This window comes from Chelonia mydas, chromosome 2 (assembly GCF_015237465.2).
Source record: "Chelonia mydas isolate rCheMyd1 chromosome 2, rCheMyd1.pri.v2, whole genome shotgun sequence".
Taxonomy (NCBI): domain Eukaryota; kingdom Metazoa; phylum Chordata; order Testudines; family Cheloniidae; genus Chelonia; species Chelonia mydas.
In genome coordinates, this window is record NC_057850.1 from 181,653,533 (window position 1) to 181,674,482 (window position 20,950).

The 20,950-nt window shown below is 44.7% G+C and overlaps 1 protein-coding gene across 14 annotated transcripts in view; it reads left to right on the top strand.

Annotated features, from left to right (window-relative positions):
* Positions 1 to 15,167: 15,167 nt before the first annotated feature.
* Positions 15,168 to 20,950, top strand: part of ULK4 (unc-51 like kinase 4) — a 395,815-nt gene continuing 390,032 nt past the window's right edge. For 5 of the 14 annotated variants that reach the window (XM_037890225.2, XM_043540763.1, XM_043540762.1 and 2 more), the window contains exons 1-2: positions 15,168 to 15,291; positions 19,047 to 19,234. In XM_037890225.2, the coding sequence (XP_037746153.1) occupies positions 19,097 to 19,234 (138 nt within the window). In that variant the 5' untranslated portion in view covers positions 15,168 to 15,291; positions 19,047 to 19,096. Of the gene's footprint in view, positions 15,464 to 16,607; positions 16,695 to 19,046; positions 19,235 to 20,950 lie in introns of all 14 variants that reach the window. The other 9 variants (XM_037890224.2, XM_043540764.1, XM_043540758.1 and 6 more) reach the window with 4 other exon arrangements.

Sequence of the window (20,950 nt, forward strand, 5' to 3'; positions counted from 1 at the left end):
ATTCTATGATTCTAAATGAAGGGTCACTAATTGATACTTAGGTACCATCTTAATGTCCTGTTAAGATGCATTGGGAGCTCATACATCACTTGCTATTACTTCAATACATATGGTTCCAGATTAAGCTGGCTTTATTTTCAAAGGTTCTAAGAATTTTCCTACAACTCCCATTGAAATCAGCAGGCATTGCAATCAGCATATCTGAAAATCATGCCAAACATGACAACAATAATGCATCTGTTTACATGTGTGGATATGTGAATATGGCTGATACACCATTATGTTAGACAATGCCAAATAAGACTTCCTAAACCAGGGTCAAACCCTGGTTACAACATATGGGTCCAATCTTGATCCATGATTCTAAATCCATTGCCAAAGATATCCATGCAACTACAAGGACTGGAACTTTAAAAAAACAAAGAACAAACTTCAGTGGAAAGTTAGCTCCTATCTATACCTGGGAAGCTTAATATTTAATTCAATCTGCCTTTTCTTCACTAGGATTTCACACCAAGTTACGAATACATCTGTTTTCCTAGTAAAGAGAGTCACTGAGAGCAGAAGAGCAATAGTTGCAATCATGTTTAAACACTTAATGATAGCATGGTTCGAACACAGTTTTCCACATCAACATGGACAGGGACTGTTTTGGTTTGAGACCTGTATTAGAACCATGTTACAAAGTACCTGGGGAATATATGGTTTGGCAAACCTGGTACCCAAGCAGTTGAGAAAATATCCCTGTCCATGGCATTTAGGGAAAGTGTTCAAGAACATTGCTAGCAACAACCATATAATATTTAAACACAATCCTGGCTAACACAGTTCAGCTCCATCATGGACGGGGCTGGAGACCTAAGGTAGATTACAAAACAAACCATATATAAAGCATAGTTGTGTAACATGGTTAGGAACTGTGGAGCTGGTTAGAACACATTTCCTGGTTGTTTTCTGAGAGGCAGGCTAAAGTAAGATTACAGATTCTGAAGGAAACATCAAGTTCTACATGATGACCTTAATTCCATCTACTCATGAACAGGTGTGAATGGTGAGGAAGGAAAAAATCAGGGTTCCTGCCTTTTAACAGATATACCAGTTTCTTTGGGACATTCTTCCCCCACGCCATAAAAATATACTTGACTAGACAGAATGTTTGGAGATGGTTTAACATTTTAAAGGGAGGCACACTTCTGAGCACAGAGAAATGTATAAGAATGCATGATCTTTTATAATTACCACCAGCTTAAAAATGAAGGAACTTAGGTTAATATTTAAAAGCTTCATGAATTGTGGAGGAGTATTTGCACAAATGCAGATCCGCCTTACTGACAAACAGAGAAGCAACATCAGCCTGCCTGTAAATAATTCACAAGGCCCAGTTTTGCAAGCAATTCTTGTGTTTCAGGTTAGGTAAATACAGAATAGAATTAAACGATGTTCTTCCAAAGGGGAGGTGCCAAAGAGCACAGAAAGCAAGAGACGCTGTTCTAGCTATTTCAAACCAGGGCTCCTTGAAGGTCGGCCCAGTGTCATATGGTTTAGAGTAGCGGTTCAGGAAACAGAGCCTGGATCTGGCTCAGCGACACCATGCTGGCTGCGAACTAATGCAGAAGGCCCCTTTGCCGCTTCCTCAGGCGCTGACAAGGACATCTGCACGGACATCCAGCCCCCCGGCCGCAGTCCCGGCTGCGCCTCTTCACCTGAGCCCTGGAAGGAAGAGGCCAGGAGCCACAGGACGAGCAATCAATGGGTTCGCGCCCCTCCAAACCGAAGCACAGGAGGGACCGCCAGCGCCGCCGCCACCGCCGGGAGAGGAAGTGAAAGGCAAACAAAACATGACACCCAAATAGCGCGAAACCGGCTAGGACACTCCACGGGGTTCACCCGGGGGGATGCCCGTGACCCCCCTCCCACATGCGCAAGCAGTGATTGCAAACGAGGAGGAAGAGCCACTCACCAGGCTGCCCGCGCACAAGCCGCTGCGGGGCGAGCAGCTGCAGGGGTTCTCTCGGCGCCGCGCTGCCGCTGTTAGCGCCTGTGGATCCTGCGCCGGGCGTGAGGCGTGCAGCTGCCCAGGGGCGGCGGGGCCGGGGAGAAGGGCCGCTCGGCTTCCCCTTGGCCGCGGCTGGCGGTGCTGCTGCAGCCGCCTCCCGCTTTCAGGCTGCACACGGAGAAGGGCGGGGGGACGCTGGAGCAAGGGGACGGCAAGCACCTCCCTGCCCGCGAGAACCCGCGCACGGCGGCATACAGGCAGCCGGCCGGCAGCGCACGTGGGACAAGCCCTCCCGGGGCGACGGCTGCTGCTGCTGCGGGCGGACAGCGTCCACGGCGCGATCCCGGCCCGCTGACGCCCTACCCCGGCCGGGCTATGTGCTGGGCGGGCTCCCGCTGTCCTCCCCTCCCGGCCGGGCTACGCCGTGGCGCTGGGACTATGGACCGGGGTCCTCGCCTCCGCCTGGGGCTTGCAGCGTCCTGGGGCCGGGCTCCCGATGCAACTGTGCCCGGGGGCGCTGAGCGGCTCCGGCCTCTGCACCCTGGCGGGGGCGCTTCAGCAGCCAAAGGCACGGGTGGTGCAAGCGGCTTCGCTCGCGCTCCAGTCCCCGCCGGGCCCTGAGCTTGCTCCTCAGTCGCTGCCCGGCTCGCTCATCTTCCCCCGCCCATTACCTCATCCCACACAGGCCCCGCCGCCGGCGGCGGCAGCTGCTCCGGGGGGTGGGGACTGTGTGCGGGGAGTAGCTAGGCAACTGCTTCCAATACACCAGCTCACGGGGAGCGCGCTAGTTGGACGGAGTAAGTGACCTTCATGCTCTAGCGGAGGCATCAGCGGCACAATCTGGCTCCACTCTTAACTTCTGTAAAAGAGAATCAAAAGTGCGAAGGGCTGTGAAGCCGTAGGGCGGCTCACCAATGCCGGGGGCTAACGGGACAAAATAGTCCCGTGAAAAGCAGGGTTTTGTTGTTGTTTTTAAATAAACATCGCGAGGGGAGCATTTGTATCCGAAACATGCATCGCTGTGTCCGTTTGTAAGAACCTGGAGGTGACTATCAACACAAAACTAAATAGAATAGTTTGTTCACTGCTCCTCGCTCATAAAAGACACAATAATAACCATAATTAAAAGTAACTGGACGTTAACGATTCTTTCAGTGTTAATCATCAACGTTATTATGTTAAAATGCTCTTGAAACTGTTTTAAACCTGATAGTGTCCTTTTAAGGTGCTTATTCAGGGGGGAGAGAAATTGATTTGAAGGTGCTACATTATGTTAGCATGACCTGAATAATAACCATATGGCACATTTCATCCCGAAGTACAGTACAACTCAAGCTGATTTATGCTGGTGACCCCCTGCATCCGTCTTGAGGTGCAAGGTTCCATTCAATTTGCAAAGATCAGCCTGCAGCACTGTGACCTATCTATCCAATTCTGCAAAGACTCACATGTATGCTTAACTTTAGACACTGAATAGTCCCATGGGTGACTACAAATGGGATTACTTCCAGGGTGTACAGTTAAGCATGCACATAAATCCTTGAGGGATCTGGGCCCTGCATGCATTAGCTCCACTGAAAAACAGCTATTTTTGAGGTAGAGAGAGACATCCAAACAGCACAGAGCATAACAGGTAGAGGAGAAGAAACGTTTGGCCTAGGACAGCAAGGGCAAATTCCTATCACTAATGTCCATGTAGGGCACACAGGATTGTTTTTAAAGTTTTCACTCAAAAGACCCAAAATAGAGGAAATAAATTTGTTTATCTCAGAAGGATCTCAGATGATAGTGAGATGATAGTCATGTGGTTTCAGTTAATCTAGGCTTTACAAACCTGATCTTTAGATCACTAAACCGTGCTAATTCTGAATAAAACCAAGAATACAAATACTACAGTATTCCAGAATTCTGATACAAAAACAACTGTTTTGCACTTGCTACAGTAACACCCCTGGATGGTATTGTAAAAAAATGGCTAGTTGTACCACTGTCCTCTGCTGGAAAGGATCAGCACTTAAGTTGTTTATCATAGTGCTATATTGCTAATGGAGGCTATTATACTTTAGGCCAAATATTAGGAGCCTGTGCTTTGGAAGGAGGAAGAAAAAATCTGAATATTGTCCCACTATTGCCACAAGGTTTAGAATGACTCCAGTGTGCAGCATTATGTCAGTGACAATTGTGAAGTTTCTAGGCTGTCACAGATTTGTTACAGTATTATAGGAGTATGTTGGGTGGTGGTAAAGCATGATGATGTTATTCCCATGCCATGCACTCTGAGTAATCAGGAAAAAATTGGATTCCAGACGTGAGTTATTTTCTCACTGAGAGATAAATGGGTTGGCACAAATACAAGGTTCCTCTATTCCTACTCTAATTTATTGACAAGTTTGTGCACTCCTTAAAATTAGATGGAACAAGCAAAGAGCAGTTTATAACTCAAGAGATGGAACATCAGTTTCAGACCTCAAGCAAAACAGCTAGATGTTCAAGTGCCCAACAACACTGTATTCCTGTGACTGCTGCCTTGCCCAGGACAATGCTTCCACTCCTGTGGTTCTCTCTTCCCTCTCCAAATATATTAAGTCCTTTAGGTTTAGGCTTTACCCTCCAGACAGTTGGTAAGTATCACCCAGAACCACTTCAAGCTTGGAGTTGATTTGTCTGCATCTATAGCTTAGATATAAACTTCCCCAAGAATTAGAGAAAGATGTTATAGCTGGAGTGGTAGCTATAATGTTTAATAAAGAATTTGTATAGTACTAAGGGTTAGGAGCCTCAGTCATGGACCAGGACCCCATTGTGCAGATGCTGCACAAACACAAAATAAAAATACATTTACAAATAAATAACTAAATAACTTACACTCTAAGTAGAATTAAGATTGCATTTGCATTTCCATTATAATCCTCTGCTTCCAGGTACTCATAGATTTTTGAAACATTCGTTTTTCAGGCTAAAATGTTCTGGGCTTGTTCTCTGCCCAAAAATGAATTTTTATTTACGTTTGATTTAAAAAAATGTTTCAGTCGTTTTTGAGCAAGAGGTGAGTAATAAAAATAAAGAGACCGTCACCATTCTCTTATGAATAAATGCAACCACCTTTTATGCACAGCACTAATGTGGAAACTGGGAGTGGGAAGCTATAATTTGGAAGAAAAAAAAACATTTTTATTGAGGATAAGTGCCTCTGACCCTGCTGGTGAAAACTCATTGTGATTTGGTTGAATACTGAGGGTTTGAAAAACACACTTTGTGCATGCACAGTACATTCAGAATGACTGTTCAGCTAGTTTTACCAGTGTTATAAATGAAGGAATACTGAGCAGTGGCTAACTTGGACCTGGCTTACACTGGAAACTTACATTTTGTTGGAACACATGTTAATTAACATGATGCTAAACAGCCAGTCCAAGACTTTAACTAGAGTTAACTATCACCAGCTGACAGGAGGTTAAACACCACAATTTTTGTTTACACTGAGTGCTAAGTCATGTTTAATATCCTGTTAGTTAACATTCGTTTTAATAATTAGATTTTCTAACACAGAAGAGACATTACATGTGCAATGAAGGAGGTAGGGATGCTGCATAGCAAGGTACTAGGAAGCTCATGAATTTGACAGTATAGCAACTACAAAGTATATTACTGAGGCTCAGCTTTTCTATCTATCAAATAGCGATAATAATCCTTAGTTACTTATTAGTTCACAGTGGTGTTGAAAGGCTTAATCAGTTACTTATTATATAAAAGTTTACTAACATAAAATGCTATCTAAATATGAAATAGTATTATTCTTAGTTTGGGGGCAAGCTTTACTATTCAAAAGGATAACAGTTGGAGGGCCCAATTGTCACCTCAGAGGCTGAGAGGTAGCCACATTACCCTGTCAAAGCCTGACGCAACAGAAATAGGACTTTCTCACAAGCCCTAACAAAACATCTATTTCACACTGGATGTGCTTAGAGGTGTAATACAGGTATTAATATATTCCCTCCCATATTTACCATTACATCACCTCATTTGTATAGTGTCTCTCATTCTGGTAACTAAATTAAGATGACTAGATATTTAAAGTTAAAAAGATGGCTTCCTGTTATTTCTCTACTTTCTCTCCCAGTCCTTCAATATGCTTCTCAGTCCCTCTTCCCCTCTTGCCTCACACTGTCTTCTCCTTCCTCTCTCTAACACACTCATTCATTCTATATTTAGTTTCCTTACTCATCCTTCTGACACAGATGTCTATATTCCTTGAGCCCCAGCTAATAATATCCAGTCTTCTCTAGTGTATTTTTCAGTGATCAACATTGACTTTTTCCGCACATTCCTCATTCTTTCTTTGTAGTGTGATTTCTTTTTATGGACTCTTTAAAATAATCAAAGAACACAATATTCCTTTAACAACAGCATTCAAGAGCAATTGTAGAATTCTCTGTTGTAGTTTGCCAACTGAAGATCCAGAAAGCTCAAGGTGTCATTTAGATATTAAATCTCATGGTTTTAATCCCAGAGATCTGGTGATTATTTTAAGATAGGATTTCTCAAATAGGGAATCATGTCAAAATCACCAAAACCTGGCAGACAATAGGACCCAGGGATAAACAGAAGAGGGAAGAAGAAGCTCTGCTTTCTCCTTTTCCTCATGTTGCTGCCAGCTTGCTTCCTGGCCTTGCTTCCCCCACCTCCATTCCTTCTTCATGCACTGAACCCTGCTCCAGAGACCTGCCCCTTAAAAAGGTGTTTATAAACAGTTTGCGCCGAACCAATGATTCCTGCTGCACTCATTGCCTTCCTACCCTGTTTAAACACTAGTTCCTTGAGTGTTTTGATAGCTTTCCAAAGGGGGCATTATAGTGTGATAGTACGCTTATGTATAAGGTAATGTCTAGAAAGTTGGAACTTAAAGAGTTCTACTTTCCAGGAAGTGCTTGATGAGAGATAACACTCTATGTGGATCAAGGAATAAAGCCTGAATGTTGTACTTTCTTCTCTCCCTCTCCTTTTGTTCTTGAACACTGCATATGTCTGAAATGAGTTGGCTTCTGCAGGTATGTGAAATATGAGACTAAGAATATTGCAACGCAATACAACACAAAAAACAACCAACAAAATAAACAAAACCCCCCCAAAGAGACTATAATAATCATGGTGGCATACCAGATTCCTGTCCCAAGGCAGATGAACATGAACGGGGATGTGTTCAGCAACTGCACATTCTTTAGATCACAATGGGAAAATTGTAAAATTGCAATGGAGCTGGATAAAAAGGAAAACAAAAGAAGAGCATCCACACTGTTAACTGTACAGGCAATCCTCAGACTTACGACACAATTGGTTCCTCAAAATTGCATCTTAAGTTGAAACATCGTAACTCAGAACCGCAATCCACTCCATTGCAGGACCAAGTCTAAACCAATGTCGTAAGTCGAATCAGGGTGTCAACCCAGAAATGTTGTAAGTGTGTTCGTTGTAAGTCGAACATCGTAAAGTCAAGGACTGCCTGTAATGGGCAAAAGCTGCCACATGCTCTAACAGCATCTGGATATGTCAGCACCAGACCTGGAAGACCCATGTAAAATCCGGGAAGTACTCCATAATTATTTTCAAAGCACAAAAAATGTCATATCCACTACAGTCTAATAATAATAATTCCATATAATTGAAAACAGGAGCTCTTTCAAGAATACATTGGAGACCATTCTGGAAAAGAAGCCTGTATCTGGAAAGCCAGAGATGCCATATTCTGGCCAAATATGACCAAGGATATCACAGACCTAATGAGCAGGTATGATACCTGGGGTGCGGGGGGAGGAGTGCGGGGGAGGATGATGCAGGCCAAGTAGCAAAATGAGACAATGGAAACACAATGCATTGCCAAAAGACTTTAGAGCAAAATAGGAATGGACCTTTTCACCATAAACCACACAAAATACCTCATTATTGTTCCAACTTCTGGAAACCAGATGAACTATCAAACACTACCATTATTACCATCATAGACAAACAAATGAAGCATTTCAGCAGACATGGTATCCCAAATGGTGCAGCTTCAGACACTTGACCCCAGTTACTTGTAATGAGTTTATTAAATTTACCTGAGAATTGGAATTCAGTTACATCACATCACCACCATACCACAGACAATCTAATGACTAAACTAAATTGGCAGTTAAAATTGATAATACTATTAAAGAACACTGCAAAATGCACAGAAAATATATGGCAAGCCATGTTTGAATGGAGAAACACACCCACAAAAGTCTTAATAGCAGCCCAGTATAACATGTGATGTCAAGAAGCACCCATAACTTGGTGTCTATAGCCCCAGTATTATTATAATTGGCAGTGGTGGAAGGAGTAACAGAAAAAAAGGAAGAGAGACAAGCAAAGGCCAAAGCCTACAATGACCAACAAGCTAAAGACCTCCTAGAACTACAAACAGAAGACCCTGTCAAGATCAGATTACTTTCTCAGAAGAAAACATGCACTGTACTTGGAAGCAAGTTAAATGTGTTGAACAGATAAATCCTCCTTTATATAACGTAGCAGTGGATGGGAATATATTTCAAATAAACCACAAATACATTCACCCACTACAAAGACAAGATAAACATGGACTTGGAGGATGGTGAAATATACACTTCACTGAGACTCAATCAGCAAGACATGTAAGGAACACAGGCCAATAAGTGACCAAATGGATATCAGAACAGACTCTCAAAACACCACACCATCTGAAGAATCAAGTGTGAGGCAGTCTCCTATAGTCATAAGAAAGTCTCGCATTTGCTCCAGCATCAACCCCCCTTGCAAAGTATACATGAAACTTTGTAGAACACTAAAGCATGAATAAACAACCCTCCCAAACCCAGAGGAAAATACCTTAGTTCCCAAGCAAGTGAAAAGCAAAAAACTAAAAAGTTGTTAAATTATACGTATGACGAGTTAGGCTGCGAGTTGTCATGGAATCCGTGACCTCCGTGACTTCTGCAGCAGCCGGTACGCTTGGCACCGGGGAAGCTCAGGCAGCCCCAGCGCCAGGCGCACTGGCCGCTGCTGGGGCAGTTTCTTGAGCCACTGCGCCGACACCACCACAGCCAAGTTTGGGGATGGGAGGGGGTAGGGGGATGGGTCACGGGATGGGGTGAGTTGGGGTCTGGGCAGTGATTGGGGTCACGGGGGCTCCCTGGAAGCGGCGACATCCCTCTCACTCAGCTGCTAGGCAGAGGTGTGGCCAGGCAGCTCTGCAGACTGCCTCCACGCAGCGTGCTGGCTTTGCAGCTCCCATTGGCCAGGAACCACGGCCTATGGGAGTTGCGGGGGCGGTGCCTGCAGGTGAAGGCAGCATGCAGAGCTGCTGGGCCATGCCTCTGCCTAGCAGCTGAGAGAGGGGGATGTCGCCACTTCCGGGGAGCTCCCACAGGTAAGTGCCGCCCAGAGCCCTTCTCACCCCATCCATGCCCCAATCCCTCCAACACTCAAACTCTACTGCTGCTGGGGGGGGCACGAAGCCAGGTAGGGAGCCTGCCAACCCCACCAACCCTGCCCCCCCCCACCAACAGGAGTCCCGGGCCATGCACCGCCGCCCGGTCCTCCTTCAGCAGCTGGGCCACCCTCCCCTAGCACCCATAGGGCCCCCAGGCAGCCCCACTCCCAAGTTTTATTCACTGGTATTTTTAGTAAAAGTCATGGACTGGTCACAGGCTGTGAATTTTTGTTTACTGCCCGTGACCTGTCTGTGACTTTTACTAAAAATACCTGTGACTAAAAGGTAGCCTTAATGATGAGATAGATATCAAGGGAGTGTAACAGAATGTTAAATATGTAAGAGGTTATGGATTCGGTATTCTTGTTTAATTTTTCTATTTCACATACATGTGGCAAAAAGGCATGTTACAAATATGATTGATAGCTTCCCAATAGGGCTCATTATAGCATGATAGTATGGAAAATGTCTAGAAACACAGAGAACCTTGCTTTCAGGATGTATTTGGATGAGAGAGGAGAGTATATGTGAAGGAAAGAATAAAACCTGAATGTTACACTGTCTCAGCTCTCTCTCATTTATGCTCACTGAACACTGGAGTAGAGCACAACGTAAGTGGGGCAGTGGCAGGAGGAAGCACTCTCCGACCCAGCAATATCCTACTTTCACAGCCCCTAGAAACCATCTCCTCATAGCCAGCACCCATCACCTGCTCAGCAGAACTTAACCGTGACCTGTCAGCACTCCATCTTCTAGCACCAGGACTCCTTATCAGCAGACTACATCCCACATGCTCCCCTCTGAAAACCAGTCCTGGTTTCATGCCATGATCCCAAAGTATTTGACTGCAATAACTCTGAAAATGGGACCATGATAAAAAACCCAAGTGGAGAAAGTTGAGAACCCCTGATATACAGGATCAATATGAATACAGACAAAAAGTGACAAGAAAGAAAATTCAGTCCCTTGGATCAGCCAAAAATTTGTCAGAAAGATTAACCTTAAATCAGTGTTTCCCAAACTTGGGACGCCGCTTGTTCAGGGAAAGCCCCTGGTGGGCCCGGCTGGTTTGTTTACCTGCCACGTCTGCAGGTTTGGCCGATCGCGGCTCCCACCGGCTGCGGTTTGCTGTGCCCGGTCAATGGGGGCTGTGGGAAGTGGTGGCCAGTACATTCCCTCAGCCCGTGCCACTTACCATATTTGCAGTGAAGTTTGCATCAGCAAAGACATTCATAACGTCTTAGCTAAAAGCAGTTGGGAAAAAAATGGTATGAGCCAATATAGCTACCTGTATCTGAATTTATTCATATTGTAAGGCTTTCTTATGAAGAGATTTGTTTTGCAAGACTGAATCTGTGGCTTGTCTGATAGGATTTGCTTGCTAAGAGGTGGATGTGCTCTTATAATTAAAGTCTCTGTTTAAAAATATTTATTTAATAAAATTAAAGATGACAAAAACAAACTTTCCATTTGTTTGTTTTGATTTACAGTACTTTGTACTGCTATAGTAACTTCCATATGAGGCTCTCAAGTTCTTTACATACATTAATGTTCACAACACTCCAGATAACATAGGCACTGTTTCCCGTTTCGTAATTTGTTACTATTATTTCTTATTAATATTGGATTTGGCACTGTCTAACACACAAAAATAAAGACCATCCTTGTCCTAAACTTATTATCTAACATATATATGACAGGATACTCTGGGAGAATCACAAAGGGAGTAACTTAGTTATTTGGATTTAGTTTCTGTCATTTATAGCTGGGGAAACTAAAGCAGAGAGAGGAAAGTTACTTTTCTAATGTCACACACAAAGTCACTGTCAAATTCAGGAATAAAACCCAGTTCTGTGCTTTAACCATTAGACCACGCTTCCTCTTTTAAACTTTATCTGCTATCCTTAAGAGACCTAAGAATCAGATACGCATTAATTATAAACCTAAATTAATCCCTACTTAAGGCCCACTTTTTCTATGATGACGACAAGAAACTACGTGACATCTATTTATTCATTATACTTATACTGTGAGTTAAATACTCATTTATGTGGAAGAAAGAAGACAAGGGAAATCCATTCTGTTTGTGTTTAGTTTCAGTTATTAGAGCACAGATGTCTCTGTAAGGGTTGGGAGGAAGTACTGTGCAACAGAGGAAGAATTTGAACATTCAAAAAAGTGAGCAAGCATTTAATGTTTTACTATGCACGTACAAATAACAATTTTCTGCTTACAACTTAGTCAAATCTAAAGAGATTTACTTGAGGACAGCAAAATCTCTTACCTATCTTCAGCAGTCGCCTCCTGACATATGTCAAGACCCTGTTTCAAACCCCCTAAGGCTTGAACTGCTAAAAATATAATTTATTTTGTTACAAAGCTAAAACTAACTATTTTTCATTGACCTTAAAAATGGCTGAACTTTATTGGACCAAACTTTCCCAGAAAACTGAACTTAAAGCAGACACTATACATGAAAAATGTCAGCCCAATGGACAAACCTAAAAGCACATGAAAACAGTAAATTGTAACGTAAAGTGTTGGACAGCCCTGGTATACACGTCATTGCTGCACAGAATAAAACATATAAAAACTGTTTTGAATATGAATAACCTTTAGTTACCCACTGCTTTGCATTGAAAGATCTCAAAGCACTTTACAAATGTTAACGTAGCCTTTCAAATGGCCTGGGAGATGGCTAATTACAGTGGAGTCGCATCTTACGCGGGGACTTAGGTTCTAAAGTCAGCGTGTAAGGCAAAAATCGCGTATAGTCAAAATTACCCTTGAAAATCCCTTAAATCGCCCATAAAGTACAGTATACTGTACATGGTTTTGTGTATACAACCCTGTACAGTAATATGTATACATGTATAATGTATACAGTAATGTACAGTGTATAATAAAGAGTACATATGCAAAATATAATTTTACAGTACTGTATTTTTAATTACAGGGGGTAATTACAGGGGGTTGTCGGGGCTTGATGTTGATCCAGGAGATGGAGGTGACGGAGACTGAGTCGTAGACAAAGTGGTTGGCTCTGGTTCAGCTCAAGAAGTTGATTGCGTAGGCTTATCTGCTGCTGGTTGTTTTTCCTTGAAAAGCACAGTGATCAGCAACTGTCGCTGTTGTCTCTTGAGCTGCTCAAACATTTCTTGATATGGTCTCAAATCGTCCGTAACACTACATGTGATTTTAAATCATTCAAGTATTTCGCTGCTTGGAACACTTCAGCAAATTTATGAAGATTCCAACTTGTTGGCTCTTTCTGTTCATCGTCATCATCTTCATCTTCTGTAGACGATTTTATCAGTTCCTCTAACTCTTCGTTACTCAATGTTTCTCTATGGCTCTCAATTAATTCTTCAATTTCTTCCTCAAGGATGTGGATGAAGCCATCACCACCCACTTGCCTGGCCACCTGAACAATGCGTTTCACTTCTTTGTCAATGGTCAGGAAACCCTTAAAATCATTCACACATTTTTTCCATTGGTTTTGCCAACATACATTGACTGTTTCAGGCTTGATTGCATCCACTGCCTGTTTAATATAAGTGATGCAATCGGTAAGGTTGAAGGACTTCCAACACTCCATCACATTAAGATTGGGATCAACATCCATAGTGCTACGTATCCGTGAGAACGTAAGCCTCGTGTACGTGGCCTTGAAACAGCGAATCATGCCTTGGTCGAGAGGTTGGAGGATGGAGGTGGTATTGGAAGGGAGAAAGACGACTTCAACATCGTTATGCGCAAACTGGAGTGCAGCAGGATGGCCAGGAGCATTGTCTACGATCAGCAACACTTTAAAGTCAAGTCCTTTCCTCTTTGAGGCACCGCTTGACCTCTGGAATGAAACGCTTGTGGAACCAATCCAGAAATAATGCTGCTGTCACCCAAGCCTTTTTATTTGATTGCCAGAACACAGGCAGGAGATTTTTGTTCTTGCCTTTTAGGGCAAGGGGATTTGCAGTCCTGTAGAGCAAGCCCGGCTTTATCAAATGCCCAGCTGCATTGCCACAAAACAACACAGTCACACGGTCCTCAGCTACTTTGAAGCCAGGGGCTTGTCTTTCTGATTTTGAAGTGTAAGTGTGGTTGGGCATTTTTTTCCAGAAGAGCCCAGTCTCATCAGCATTAAAAACTTGTTCTGGAAGTTAGCCCTTTTCTTCTATGATTTTCTTTAATTGTTTGGGGTAGGCTTTTGCTGCCTCTTCATTGGCAGATGCAGCTTCACCAGTAGTCTGCACGTTTTTGAGGTTGAAGCGGTTCTTAAAATTCTTAAGCCAACCTTGGCTGGCTTTGAATTCCTTCTCATCAGAAGGCTGTCTCTCTTTGGCAGGAGGTTTGAACAGCGCATAGAGGCTAAGAGCCGTTTCTTGGAACGTGTTGCCATTGATAGGCACACGTTTACGGTTCATGTCTTCCAGCCATAAGTTTAATGCCTTTTCAGTCTTCACTAAAGCCTTATCACGCACCTGGCTTGTCACCTTAGCAGTTATTGGAGCACTTGATGCCATGGTTTGATGAATTTCTCTCTCTCAAATCTTGATGGCACAGATGCTAGATTTGTTGCAGCCATATTTATGCGCCATGTTGGAGACCGGCATACCTTCTCTCAGTAAATCCAACACAGCCAGTTTTTGCTCCAGCGTTGGAACAGATCGCTGTTTCTTCAGTTGACAACCAGAGGAAGTAGTTGGCTTGCGTTTAGGGGCCATGTTGTAAGAAAAATACGTACAGTATCTTTAAACACTAGAATCACACTCAGCGCGGCGAGATGCTCACACTATGAGAGGCACAGGGGAACTGAGACCGACTGAGGGAACAGCAGATTCACGTCTCCCATCTCATGCTCACTCCGGGGCACACGCTCATTGAGTGGAATGGTGGGCGGAATTGCCCGCACTATTTACAGGTATCTTGTTATTTTTCTTTTTTTTTTTTGCCGAACGCATGTAGTTGAATTCACGTAAGTTAAATGCGCTTATGATGCAACTCACCTGTACAATAATCCTTTTGGCAGAGATGGGATTACTGGGGAATTGGCAAGTTTAGTGTTATACCCAGGGTCACATACAGGGCTTGTGAACTTGTTTCTAATCACACATTAACATGGGCTAACTACCATGAGTATAACATGTCTGTGGGTGGTAGGTTTCCAGCCATGTGAGTTAAAGCAGGGTTGGACAGCACAATGTAGACAAGCCTCACGGCCAGGCAGAGAAACCAGGAGCCCCAATTCCCTGCTCTAGGCCACCAGCTCTCCCAGCCTCCCCGTTTGGATCTGTCCCGCCCTGCAGTGGCGGGCATGGGCACAGGAGCTGGGGATACCACCCCACCTCCTGGCTTGAAGCGGTTTCCATTCTATGCAGGGTTACAGTTTAGTTCAGTGGCTCTCAGCACCCCTGGGCCCGGGGCCAGCACACAAGCCCCTGGGTGCCCTGGCAGCAGCAGGAGGAGGAGGAGGAGAGAGGATAAGGGCAAGATCAGGAGCAGGCAGGGTCATGGGAGCCGGGAAGGAAACAGCTGGAGCGCAGCGAACCCTTGCCCCTGCCCAAGGTAACCTCACCCGGAACCTGTCAGCGGGGCCAAGCGCCTGTGGCAGCCCCGCCTCTTTACACGTACGCATTTGCGTGGCCAATCGTTGCTCCGTTCGGTTTCCGGCGTCGGACGCGGTATCTTAGATACGGGGGCGGGGCTGGCTCAGACCACACGGGACTGAAGGGGTGCTGGGTACCCGGCGAACGGCTCGGGGTCTCGCGCCGCCGGACTCGTCCTCTCTCCCGGGCCGGTCGTGGCCGCGGTGCGTTTCCTGGGGGGTAGCGTCTGTCGTTCCGGGCCCCCGGGCGCGCTCCTCTCGGCCGGCTCCCCCGGCCAACCGCCGTGGAGTGGCCCCTGGGTGGGGGGCGGGGCTCGAGGATTTCGGTTGATGGCGGCAGCGTCTTGTCACTGACCTGCGGCGGCCCTGGTGTCAGGTACCCTGCCCCCCCACCCCCCCCGCACGTGCGGTCCGGCTTCTGCCCGCTCCCGGCGCGGGGCGGAGCCGGGCCGCTGCCCGCTGGGCTCGGGTCCCTGCAGAGAAGGGGGGGGCGCACCGACTTACCCCCTCCCCCTCCCCGCCCGAGGGTCTCCGCTCCCCAGCGCGGCTGCATGGGCTCAGGCGGGGGTGAAATGTCCCGAGCCATAGGGCTGCCACCGCCAGCCCCGTGGCCCTCCAGCAGCCTGTGGGGGGCTCTGGGCTCGGCCGCCCATCCGTGAATGGTCGAGACGTGTTAGCAGAGAGAGGGCTCGGAGCAGATAAATTAAACGGTGGAATTGATGAGCTGTTTAACTAATAGTCTGAGATCAGTTACTATTGAATATGTACATTATGGTGGCACCCAAAGACCCCGGTCGGAGTTAGGGTCCTGGCTAGGAAACTCATTTTGGGCCCCACCCCAGTGCCCTCACCTCCTCCCGCACCTCAGCCCCCAATTTTGTGAGCATTAATAGCCCGCCATACAATTTCCATACCCAGATGTGGCCCTCGGGCCAAAACATAAATGCTGACTTCTGCTGGTGGGTGCTCGACCCCCCCCCCCGTCCCTGGCCCTGCCCTGACTACATCTCTGCCCTGCCCCCGTTCCAAGCCCTGCTCCAAAGTCTCCGCCCCCTCCCTGCCCCTATTCCAACCCCTTCCCCAAATCTCTGCCCTGGTCCCGCCTCCTCCCCTGAGCGTGCAGCATTCCTGCTCCTCCTCCCAGAGCTTGTTATGCCGCAAAACAGCTGTTTTGTGGCAGCAAGCGCTGGGAGGAGAAGTGGGGACGCGGCGCGCTCAGGGGAGGAAGCGGAGGTGAGGTGAGGTGAGGTGAGGTGGGAGGGTGGGCGGGCGGGGCGGGGAGGCTTGGCTGCCGGTGGATGCATAGCACCCACCAATTTTTCCCCATGGGTGCTCCAGCCCCGGAGCACCCACGGAATTGGTACCTATGGGCCAAAATGTTTGCCCACCCCAATTTACAATGTGAACGTGCTAACAGGGGAAAGGTGGGTTGCAATATACGAGCCAATGAGTCTGGTGAAGAATTAGAACAGCTTTGTTAGTTACATGTATTGGAGCCTTTTTTTTTTTTTTTAAAATAGTATTTCAGTTTTCCCTAACAATCCCTATGGAACCTTGCTCCTGGATCTCAGCTTGCCAGCATGAGACTGGGGAAACTCCCCTAGCTGGTAAGGACTTTAAAGTCTTGGGTGTAGCAGCGTAGACTAGTGGTTTTCAACCAGGGGTCTGGGGTCCCCTGGGGCTGTGAGCAGGTTTCAGGGGGTCCGCCAAATAGGGCCAGCGTTAGACTCACTGGGGCCTACGGCAGAAAGCTGATGTCCCACTGCATGGGTCTGAAGCCCAGGGCCCTGAACCTCATCGTTCAGGGTTGAAGCCGAAGCCTGAGCAATGTAGTTTCATGGGGGCCCCCTGTGGTGTGGGGCCCCAGGCAACTGCCCCCTTTGCTACCCCCAATGCTGGCCCTGGCTTTTGTATGCAGAAGAACAGTTGTGGCACAGGTGGGTCGGGGAGTTTTTATAGCATGTTGAGGGGGCCTCAGAAAGAAAAAAGTCTATACCATGGTTCTCAACCATCAGCCAGACCTTTTCGGACCAGCATGTGCTGCCCCTGCGAGGTAGGGATCCTGCCCTCCACTTAGATCATTTTTAACTGTTGCCAGAGAAGAAGGTCCCCACAGGAGCAGAGTCAGAATGGCTGCGAATCCAGCCCTTCTGGATTAAGCTACCTAGGAGAGGAGCTTACGTGTCCTAAACCTACCTTCCAGTCAGATCTGTTATGTTCTAAAACTATTATTTTGGGCATTTCTGCATGCTGTTCTGCCTGATTTCTTCGTTGCTTTAACACAGATAATTTTGATGCCAAGCTGAAAGGGTACCACAAATCCTACAGTGCCATTCTTAGACATTCCTTTCATTCTATATGGGCAGTTTGTTTGACTGCTTGATGTGGCCCATTGTCAAGGCAATGCAAGTGCCCCAGAGTTGGCACTGTTGAAGCAAGAATTTCTGGCCCTGTCAGTTTTCCCAAGACCTTGAAGTTAGGTGACCTTTGGGACAGACAAAAGCACTTGAAAAATCTTCCTAACTTTATTTTATAGTAATTATCAGGAGGACTGTCTAAATAGTGTCAGAGTGCATTTTTTTTTTTTTAATCATGACATAGCTGGCCTGAAAGAGGAAGACATCAAGGCTCAGTTGATGAGAGGCAAGGCTGTCACCACTGCGTGTCCTAAAGCAATCTCCCTTCTGACAACTGCAAAGCAGCTCTCTGTGCACTCATAGAGAGAAGAAATGTATAGAGTATTACTGCTTACATCCTGCGTCCAGGAGAGAATCCCATTTCGGAATCTATTCTCCAGAGTTTGTTTCCCAAGTAGAGGAGGCCAAACTCTCCCATCCCAAAATAAAAAAAAAATGTCTTTGTGATGTCCCTCACTTGAAGTTTGCCTAAGTGCTTTTTTTTTTTTTTTCTACTTATGGCTTACATTTCCTACAGGCTTCAGCATTCATAGTCTCTCGGGATTTTTTTAAAGCAGTATTTTACTCCTCTTTTAAGAAACAAAATAAATCCCTGCTGTAGAGGTGATACTTTCATTGTCTCAGACAGTGGAAATCTAAGGCCAGGGAATGAGAATCTTCTTAGAAAGCTGTCTCCAGAGAAGCAGAATTATAAATACGTATTTTCCCTTCATATGTTTTAGTTGTTATGATATTTTGCTACCAGTTCTGTTTGAAATTCAAAGTAAAGGCTCACTCAGACCAAGAAAGAATAGCTCCTATTACTTAATGTGCTCAGATACAGAACATAAATACACAGATTAAAAAAGTCTGCTTTACTTCTTACTAAACGTGGTGAACTATTTACATTTTTTCTGATGTACAAATGAGACTACATTGAGGATTACTAATAAATTGTAAATATTTCTTTGGAAGCAACAGTACGGTATTATCTAGATTTCGAAGTCAAAAAATGATAAAACTGATGGGAAAATTAGAAGTTAGTTTATGTGGAATTGCCTTGAATCTCAAAACACAAAACCAGCTCAGTTGGTAAACATAACTTTCCATTATCTTTCTCTACACTAGGGAATTTCAAGATATTCCCACTCATACATGCTGCCTCTGGTTCTTAGCAGATTTAATTGATGTGGTAAAAACATTGGAAGCTGCTGGGGTCCTTGTCTCCATTAGGGCTAGTGCCAGGGTAGATGAACTGCTAGTAGATCAAAATTCCCTAGTAATGTCATGGCTATAGAGGCAGGGCTTTGTAAATTAAGTTTTGTTTAGAATTTGCAGTTTCGAGTTTAGTATTATGACTCTTATATTATCCTCTGTGTAAAATGTTGACACTTTGTCGTGGGAGGTCTTGTTTATAAACTTTCTGTAAGGTCAATCATTATTGCTAATCACATGAACGGTACCTTTTTGTATTAAATGCCATATCTTAAGAATTAAGAAAATAATGATTACATATTTACATTTAAGAAATTTGAATTTCTTTCTTTCAATATGACGTTTTAGTGATGAAAACAACCCATTTCTTAATTTGTTGGAGGTAAAGCGTATTAAACATGGAGAACTTTATTCTATATGAAGAGATTGGAAGAGGAAGCAAGACAGTTGTTTATAAAGGAAGAAGAAAAGGCACTATTAATTTTGTTGCCATTCTTTGCACTGATAAATGCAAAAGAGCTGAAATAACCAACTGGGTAAGAATAATGTTTATTACTATTTCGGTAGGGAAATGTAGATACAAATTTTCCAGTAGCACAAATACAGACAAAAAGAATACCAGGTACTACTTCACATACAATTAATTTGTCACAATTTATAGTTGATTGCACTGTTGTTGTAGCCTTGTTGGTCAAAGCAGGTGAGATAATATCCATTATTGGACCAATGTCTGCTGGTGGAAGGTAGAAACTTTCTAGCTAGACAGAGCTCTTCTTCAGGTCTGTGGAGCTCAAAAGCTTGTACATTCCACCAGTAGAAGTTGGTCCAATAAAAGACATTACTTCACCTACCTTGTGTGTGTGTCAATTTATAGCAATGTTTTAAGATTTTAGATTCCAAATTCCCGTAGCTCAAATGGTTTTTTTTTTGTAGGTGTTAAGTCATGGATTCCTCCTAAAGCTCCTCACTTAATTTCAGTCCTTTTTTAGCACAGATGTAAACACATCTGCTCATAAGAGGTTAACTTGTGCTGGTCATAGAAGCGGTCATAAATGTAGTGATTGTTTTTACTTTTTTCCCAGTGAACACTGCAGTAATATACAAGTCAATTGAAGTACCAGCCTCCTCCTCTCCCATATATACATTTTCTTAAGTACTTTCTCTTATTGTTTCAGTAATCAACACTTACTGAGTCACTACGAAGCTATATCCTTGGTTAAAAATGCTCAGAATATTTTGTTACTTTTTGTATTGAGCATATCCAGCAATTCTTCTACCACAAACTGCAGTAGATGTTGCACGTTTAGGCTTCCTTCCTTCCCTTTTTTTTTTTTTTTTTAAGATGGAAAAGGGGAATGGAGAAATTTCTGCTATTTTCCCCCCTCTCCCTCAAAGCTGTGAACTGTACTTTATTGGAGTTGACCCATCTTTCAACATAAATGTAGCTCCTGGGCACCTCTCAGTGATATTTGGCTGACCAGAGGGGATTACTCAAGAAAAATGGAAAACTCTTTCCTTCTCCAGGACTCACTGTACCTGCTTCTTTCACACTCTGTCTCACTGGCACAGAAACTAGGGACCTAACTTTGACCCTGAACTCTGATCTACAACATGGGAATGTTTTCTTCTGTACTGTGTGCAGTTCTGGTCTCCCATGTTTAAGAAGGATGAATTCAAACTGGAACAGGTACAGAGAAGGGCTACTAGGATGATCCGAGGAATGGAAAACTTGTCTTATGAAAGGAGACTCAGGGAGCTTGGCTTGTTTAGCCTAACTAAAAGAAGGTTGAGGGGAGATATGATTGCTCTCTATAAATATATCAGAGGGATAAATACCAGAGAGGGAGAGGAATTATTTAAACTCAGTACCAATGTGGACACAAGAACAAATGGATATAAACTGGCCACTAGGAAATTTAGATTAGAAATTAGACGAAGGTTTCTAACCATCAGAGGAGTGAAGTTTTGGAATAGCCTTCCGAGGGAAGTAGTGGGGGCAAAAGATCTATCTTGCTTTAAGATTAAACTCGATAAGTTTATGGAGGAGATGGTATGATGGGATAACATGGCTTTGGTAATTAAATATTCATGGTAAATAGGCCCAATGGCCTGTGATGGGTTTTAGATGGGGTAAGATCCAAGTTACCCGGGAAAGAATTTTCTGTAGTATCTGGCTGATGAATCTTGCCCATATGCTCAGGGTTTAGCTGATCGCCATATTTGGGGTCGGGAAGGAATTTTCCTCCTGGGCA